Consider the following 8,155-nt stretch of genomic DNA (forward strand, 5'->3'; position numbering starts at 1 on the left):
TCTCATCTCCTGCTGCCAATTTCCCATTGTATTTGACTTTTTCAGTGAGTAAATCAGTATTCCCTTTCATCTGTAGTTTTCCATAGGTATTACAAATGTGAAGATCTTGCTTTTAGTGATTCCATAATGCATTTCAAGCAAGTAAGAGGTTAAACTGCACTTTGAGTTACTTCACATGCAGATCAACTTGCTGCTCATTCTTATATGAGCCCTGCCGATAATGTCAATTCCAACTTTCTTTTTCCTTTTCTTCTTTAGAAAATCACCACGTGCGCTCCTCACTTGTTCTACAATGAGTGCCAAGTCTGCCATCTGCAAGGAAATTTTTGCACCTCTTGATGAAAGGATGCTGGGAGCTGTCCAAGTCAAGAGGAGGACAAAGAAAAAGATCCCTTTCCTAGCAACTGGGGGTCAAGGCGAATATTTAACTTATATCTGCCTGTCAGGTAATGAAAACCAAATATTAATGTTTTTTAAACAACTTCTATTTTACAAGAGTTAATTCTGAAGTATCCAGGAGAGTTATATACACAGGTTTCATAGATGTTGGCTCCTCCACTCCTATCTCTCCATTGTCTTCCTTTGATCCTTGTATACTTGTGGCCCTCCTGCTTGTGAGGTCGCTTTGTATTGATAAGGAAGGGAGGTTCAGTTTTAATGTTATTTTCCAGTTCATTAAGAGTTTCTGTAAAGGATATGGCAGGCACATTTGGGGGATTATTTATTTGTTTGGTCATATTTTTCCTTCACTAGGACAATGACAGAAAGTAGACTATCCTTAGGGATTCTAGTTTTAGAACAATTCCTGGTATTTTGATAATTGTCATTATAAGCAGCGTGAGTTGCATTGATTTCCTATTTCTTAACAGTTACCAATAACCGGTAGTAGTCTTGTCTTGAGATAAATATTGGCACCTTATAGAATGTGAGAAAGTAGGTGCAACTCACAAATCACTGCTTTTCCTGACAGCCATAGTCTTGTCAGGAAGAGGCATCTGTTTTATTAAGCTTCAAGTTTTTCTGGATTATGTTTTTCTCATTCTGTTTGTGATTATAGGAGATCTGTGGGATTTACTGTGGATTTATACCAAGTTTTCTGAGGTAAAATTTGGATGAATTTTTCATGGAGTTACAAGTAATGCTAATCTGAACACCTAGGACATTTATTGTATTTCTGATAATATTTCTTATAATAGGCAATGGAAAAATTAAGATTAATTTAATTCATCTTTTTTTTAAATTTCCTTCAATTAGGGCCTGAGATCCATGTTTTGCTTTTTTAAATTAAGGCTGTGATCATTTATCAGAATTTTAGTTTTGAGATATCTTTTTCCAGAAAGAAAGTGTAAAGATAATAATCACATATCTTTGTTTAAAATGAAATAAGGACATAATTCTTTGGTAAGAATGCCTTTCCAGTGATTAGAAGAGAGCTTAAAATAAGAATGAGTGTGAAGAAATGACCCTGAAACAGTCTCTCTTTCTTAATCCCAAACAAGGATTATGTCAATGAAATTTTGATATCGTTAGAGGATATTTGCATTTCCTTAGTGTGCTAGGCAAGGCCTAGCACATAATAGGTGCTCAATTAATATCTAATAACTAAGTGAAAAAAAGAAGTACCCATTCATAATACCTTCCTAGGATTGTGTTAATGAGATTCAGGTACTAAGAATATACTTATATTCTTAAATTTAAATTGTAGAGTTTTTACTTGCACCAATAATGAATAGAATGCATTATAATAAAATTTGTTTTGTGTTTGGTCTGAGCCAAACATGGACTGAGCATGAAAACTAGTGATTCTAATTTTATTAAACTCTATTCTCTCGATGTTTCACTAAGATTTTTTGTAGATGGGTTAGTTGAGGGAAAGGTGGATGATCAAGAAGCCACTTGAGTTTTACCTGGTACAGGCAGTCCCCGGGTTATGAATGAGATCTGTTCCAGAGTGTCTTTTAAGTTGAATGTAGGGAAGTTGGAACAGGTGCATACAGCTCTTATTTAGCCTTACTTTAGGGCAAGAAAAGGCTCGAAGTATTTTCAGTGATTTAAAAGCTGCACATGTAGCAAGTGGTGATTGTGAGGAAGAATTTGTTGCCAGTAGGGGTTAGTTCAGTTATTCAAAGGGAGGGAAAATTTGCATAACATTAAAGGCCAAATATGAGTTGTCTGTAAATTGGATGTCTGTAACCCAGGGACTCACTACATATGCATATAACTGAAAAAGAGGGAAGCTGTTTTTTTTTTTTTCATTTTAGGCATATGCTATTGTCCTGACTATTTTTGATTATGAAGTCTGCAAGAGTAATATGAAAACTTTAACAACTTAATCTCAGTGAATTAGCATAACATATCTTCTGCCATAGAAGATAATGACTTAGGACTTATTGGATAACTGCATTTCTTTTACAGTTTACCAAGACTTTCAGGTTTAAAGTCTGAAACTAGGAAAATTGTTTTTTTGTTGCATCCTAATGGAGGAAAATCTTTTATTCTGAAAGTCTTCATCCTTTTCATGGTTTTTTTTGTGTTTTTTTTTTTTTTATTTATTGTACTTTTTAGTTGAAGTTTTACAGAACAAATAGTTTCTCATTACACAGTCAGTATGCATATTGTTTTATGACATTGGTTAACAAACCCACAACATGTCAATACTCTCCCTTCTCAACCTTGGGGGACCTTTTTTCTTTTTTGGTGAAAATATACATACTGCACAGTGCAGGTAGGCAGGATGGAGGGGGGAGACTGTGATGTGTGGAGCTAAGATGGGTATGGGAGAGTGGAATGGGAGCCAAAAACATACAAACAAACAAAAAAGAGTGCTAGGGGAGCTTGCTGTTGGAGTGCAGAGATGAGAGACTATGAAATGGAGAAAAACAAAAAGGAGAAGAAGAAAAGAAAAGGAAAGAAAAAAATGAATAAATAAAAATTAAAAAGAAAGAAGCAAAGCAAAGCTCCCAGGGATCCCTCTGGTGTGGCTTCGAGGTCTGGGGAAGTTGCTTCTAGGCCGTGAAGTACAGCCTGGCTAGAAGGGGTAGAGGTGTCACTAAGCACCATGTATTCAGGGGACAGGAAGAGAAGGAAAGCATAGAGAGACGAGGGACCAAGTAATGAAGATAGACAAAAAGGGAAAAAGAGGGAAAAGAAAACAACACAAACAAATACAAAATAAAATAAAAAAAAAGAACAAGAAAAACGCCCAAAGAAAAACAGAAAAAAAAAAGAAAAAAAAAAAGCCCCCGAAAAACAAGAAAAAAGAAATGTCCTTGGGGATCCCTCTGTGCGTCTGCGCAAACTGAAGGGGTATGTCCCAAGCAGCGCAGCACTGCCCAGCTAGAATGGGCTCCCAATTAGAGAAAAGAAAAAGAAAACAAACAAACACAAACAATTCAAAAAGAACCCCAGGATCCCATCAGCACGGCAGCACGGGCCGGGGAGCAGTCTCAGATTCGAGCGTCATTTCACAGCCTTTCAGGAAGAGGCAAAGATGGTGCATGGAGCCAGGTATTTGAGAGAAAGGAGGGGGAAGTGGTGAGAGATAAGGAAGAAATCTAAAGATGCGGAAAAAAGCAACACCAGCAGCCAACAAATGGCACTTAGGGAGCCAGCCAGTGCGGGCGGGTGGAATCCAAGTGACACTGGAGTGAAGGTGGTGCTTCCCAGACAAGAGACTGTCTGCAGGAAGCAGAGAAGGCCAAGTGGAGGTGAAGAAGGGTGAGGGGTGGAAAAGCATATATCGCTGGTTACCGATTGTTCTGTCTCCCGTTGGAAGCTCCGTGAAGCTGCTTTCTCGTACCCCCTGTTCTCTCGTCTCTGATAGGAGTCCAGGACGGCGCATCAATGCTGCGTTAACTGATAGGGGACCTCTGCATGTATCTCTCCTCGCTCTCTGTTCTCGCTCAGTTTCTTAATCCATTTGGTGCTTGGCTGAGTTCTTTCTGTCTTCATTTGATGCTTAGGGATTCAGGATTGCTGTTTTCTCTGTTTGGCTTAGTTTTTCGGATCTTTGCTGTGGAGGGACAGTGTGGTGCTTCTGCGTATAGCACCATGTTGCCCAGACGTCCTCATGGTTGAATTTTGAGAGGACAGATTGATAGAGTAGATCTGACAATTAAGCAGACAGTGTAATGGAAATTGGGACAGAAGAAGCCAGGGCAACTTTAACACCCAATTTTTTTACAGTTTGGCTTTTTTTCTTATAATTGAAAAAGAAGCAGCTACCATTGTCTTTTAAGGTATGTGAAGCTGAGAGATATATCAGTCGCATCACTGATGTCTTAGTCTCCTAGGGCTGCCATGACAAAACACTACAAAGTAGGTGGCTTTAAAGAACAGAAATTTATTGTCTCACAGTTCTGGAGGCTGGAAGTCCAAATCACATTGGACAATCCTTTTGAGGGTTCTGAGAGAGGGATGGTTCAGTGCCTCTTTTTTAGCTTCTTGTGGCTCCCAGTATTCCTTGGCTTATAGATGCATCTTTACATGGCATTCTCACTCCTCGCACTCCTTGTATGTGTTTCTGTGTCTGTGTTTATCTTTTATAAAGTAACACTCAGATGGGATTCGGACCCATGCTACTCTGGTGTGACCTCATGTGAACCTAACTGATGACATCTTAAAAGACCCTATTTCCAAACAGGGTCATGTTCACAGGTACAGGAATTAGGACTTTAACGTATCTTTTTGGAAGACACAATTCAATCCATAACACCAGATAAGGTAATGTCTTGATCAATTAATTAACTAATTTGTCAAATATTTATTAAGTTCCTTCTGTGTGCTGAACAGGAGTCCCTGATTGGAGCCCGTGGTTAAGCTCTCAGCTGCTAACCAAAAGGTTGGTGGTTCAAGTCTACCTAAAGGCAAATCCGAAGAAATGGCGTGGCAATCTACTCAATCAACCATTGAAAACCCTATGGAGCATGGGGTCACCATGAGTTGGAATCAACTTGATGACAACTGCTTTTTCACTTTTTTTTTTTTTTTTAATGTGCTGAGAGTGCTAACTTCACTCATGGAGCTTACTTCATTTGGTGGGGAAGAGGCAGTAAACATTAATTAGTTGCTTACTAAAAGAAACGTAGTAGTAAATTGTGAAAAAGTTAAAAAGGAAAAGTACAGTGATATGAAAGCATGTATGAGGAGAATTTGCCCTGGTCGAGAGAACCAAGAGCTGAGATAGAAGTAGGGCTTCCTGGGTTTTGAAGAAAGGGTAGTGCAAGTGTAGAAGGTATTCTTGACACTGGGGATAGCAGCTTTGTTAAAAGACTGAGATGGATTTTCTGTTTCTTCTTTTCTCCTATTCAGTCTAAGGATAACCTCTTTGTAGCTCAACTCACAAGTAAGAGGCTGTGAAATAAAAGAAGAGCCCAGAATGCCAGTCTCGTTCTTGCTAATAGTGTGAACTGCCTGTGCTTTCTTGGAAGCCAGGTCCTTAACACTTGTGGTTTGGTCTATGAAAACCAGCTACCCATTTTGAACAAGTAAAATTTGCTCAAATTAGGGCAATGTTTACAAATTATTTTTAATCACTCTTCAACCAGCATTAAGTTAAATTTTTTATAAAAGGAAAAAATAGCATGGCTTTAAAAGTTTGCCAAAGTATGCATCTATGCATGGGTGTCCTAAGTATCCCAGTGTCTTTCACTAATGTTTCTTTGTGTGAATCTTTTTTTTTTTTTTTTCCCCCCCAGGGCCTGGAAGAATTTATTATCTATAAGGTAGAGGTCTGTGATTATAAGGTTTCTTTTCAGAGTGGGTAATATATCCTCCGGAGATGTCAAAAAAGATGCTGAAATGGGAGAAACAAGATGATCTTTTTCAGGTTGCTTAGCTATAACTCTGTAAGAGGAGGTAATCTTTCTGGTTCATTCATAGAATCTTGGGATTGGATTCAAGTGTTTCTCATTGGACCTCCTGATGGGCTTCTTGAATGTTATACAATTGCTTGTGTACTGAGATTCCTCTGTGATCAGCAATCTTAAAACTTTTAGTTTCCACTTTCTCTTCTCCACAATGGCTAAAAACTAAAAGACTGACACCAAGTGTTGACCAACATGTGGAGCAATCAAAACTGTCAAATGTTGCTAATGGAAATGTAAAAATGATATAACTACTTTGATAAACAATTTGGTAGTTAATATGCTCTTATCTGACCCAGCAACTCTTTTCCTAGGCGTTTATCCAAGAGAAATGAAAACAAGTGTCCACATAAAGACTTGTACACAATTTTTCATAACAGTCTTATTCGTAGTAACCAAAAATAACTCAAATGTCCATATCCATGTGAATGAATAAACAAATTATGTCTATGCAGTGGCAATAAGAAAGATAAATGAACACCAAAAGCATTATATTGAATGAAAAAGCCATATAAAAAATAATCTACAAACTATTTGATTCTATTTATATAAAATTCTAGAACAGACAAAACTAAGTTATGGTGACAGAAACTAATCAGTAGTTGCCAGGGGATGGAGGTATGGTACTGTCACAAAGGAACATGAGGGAATTTTTTGCAATGGTGTTGATTTTGCTGGAGGTTACTTGGTGTGTGCATTTGTCATAGCTCTTCAAACTGTGCACTTAAAATAGATGCATTTTATTATCTGTAAATATGTCTCCATAAAGTTGAATTAAAAAAAAAAAAAGTCTCAGGACTTCCGGCAAAATGGCGCTCTAAGCAGAAGCACCACGCCGTCCCTCCATAGCAAAGATCCGAAAAAATAAGCCGAACAGAGAATACAACAATCCTGAAACCCTAAAACATCGAATGAAGAGAGAAAGAACTCAGCCAAGCACCAAATGGAGTAAGAAAACTGACAGAGAACGGAGAGCGAGGAGAGATTCATGCAGAGCTCCCTTACCAGCTAATGCAGCATGGATCCGCCATCTTGGACTCCTATCGGAGACCAGCAAACAGGGGGTAGGAGAAAGCAGCTTCACAGAGCTTCCAGCGGGAGACAAAACAGCTGGTAATTTGCGATATACGCTTTCCCACCCCCCACCCTTATTCACCCCCACTCGGCCTCCTCTGCTTCCCGCAGCCACAGTCTCTTGTCTGGGAAACACCGGCTGCTTGGATTCCACACACCGGAATGGGCCGGCTCTCTGAGTGCCATTTGTTGGCTGCTGGTGTTGCTTTTTTCCGCTTCTTTTGATTTCTTCCTTACCTCTTACCACCTCCCCCTCCTTTCGCTCAAATACCTGGCTCCATGCAACATCTTTGCTTCTTCCTGAGGGGCTGCATAGCTCCGGTAATTTGTGATATACGGTTTCCCACTCCCTACCCTTCTTCACCCACACTCAGCCCCCTCTGCTTCCTGCGGACAGTCTCTTGTCCGAGAAACACCGGCTGCTTGGATTCCACCAGCCTGCCCTAGCTGGCTCTCTGAGTTCCATTTGTTGGCTCCTGGTGTTGCTTTGTTTTCTGCTTCTTTTGATTTCTTCCTTACCTCTTACCACCTCCCCCTCCTTTCGCTCAAATACCTGGCTCCATGCGCCATCTTTGCTTCTTCCTCGGGGGCTGTGGGGCTTCGTTCGAGTGTGGAGCTGCTTCTCGGTCTGGGCTGCTGCACTGGTGGGGTCCCAGGGCTTTTGTTCGCTCGTTTGTTTTGAATTGTTTGTTTGTTTCCTTTTCCTTTTCTTGGGTTAGGAGCCCTTAATGGCCGGGCGGTGCTGCGTGGTCGGGAAACTGCCCCCTCGGCTTCCTGGATGTGTAGTGGGATCTCTGAGGGCATTTCCTTTTTCGCTGGGTTTTTTTTTTTTTTCCTTTTCTGTATTTTTGGGGCTTTTCTTCTTCTTCTTCTTTTTTTAATTTGTCTCGTTTTATTTTCCATCTTTTTCCCTTTTTGTCTTTTTTCATTACTCAGTTTCTCATCTATCTATATCTTCCTTCTCTTTTTGTTCCCTGAATACCTGGCATTGTATACCTCAACGTCTTCTAGCCAGGCTGTACTGCAACACCAGAGAGTGACTTCTCCAGACCTCATAGCTGTACCGGTGGGATCCATGGGAACTTCGCGGTTCTTTAACCTTTCTGATTTTTATTTATTCATTCTTTTCTTTTCTTCCTCTTCCCCTTTCTGTTTTTCTCCATTTCATAGTCTCTCATCTCTCCACTCCAACGGCAAGCTCCCCTAGCATTCTTTTT

At 39.8% G+C, this 8,155-nt stretch overlaps 1 protein-coding gene across 1 annotated transcript in view; it reads left to right on the forward strand.

Annotated features, from left to right (window-relative positions):
- Positions 1-265: 265 nt before the first annotated feature.
- STXBP6 (syntaxin binding protein 6) overlaps positions 266-8,155 on the forward strand; it is a 268,679-nt gene continuing 260,789 nt past the window's right edge. The window contains exon 1 of the mRNA XM_023731448.1: positions 266-446. Coding sequence (XP_023587216.1) covers positions 293-446 — 154 coding nt within the window. The 5' untranslated portion in view covers positions 266-292. The remainder of the gene's footprint in view (positions 447-8,155) is intronic.

Source organism: Trichechus manatus, unplaced genomic scaffold (assembly GCF_000243295.1).
Source record: "Trichechus manatus latirostris isolate Lorelei unplaced genomic scaffold, TriManLat1.0 scaffold00043, whole genome shotgun sequence".
In the NCBI taxonomy this organism is placed as follows: domain Eukaryota; kingdom Metazoa; phylum Chordata; class Mammalia; order Sirenia; family Trichechidae; genus Trichechus; species Trichechus manatus.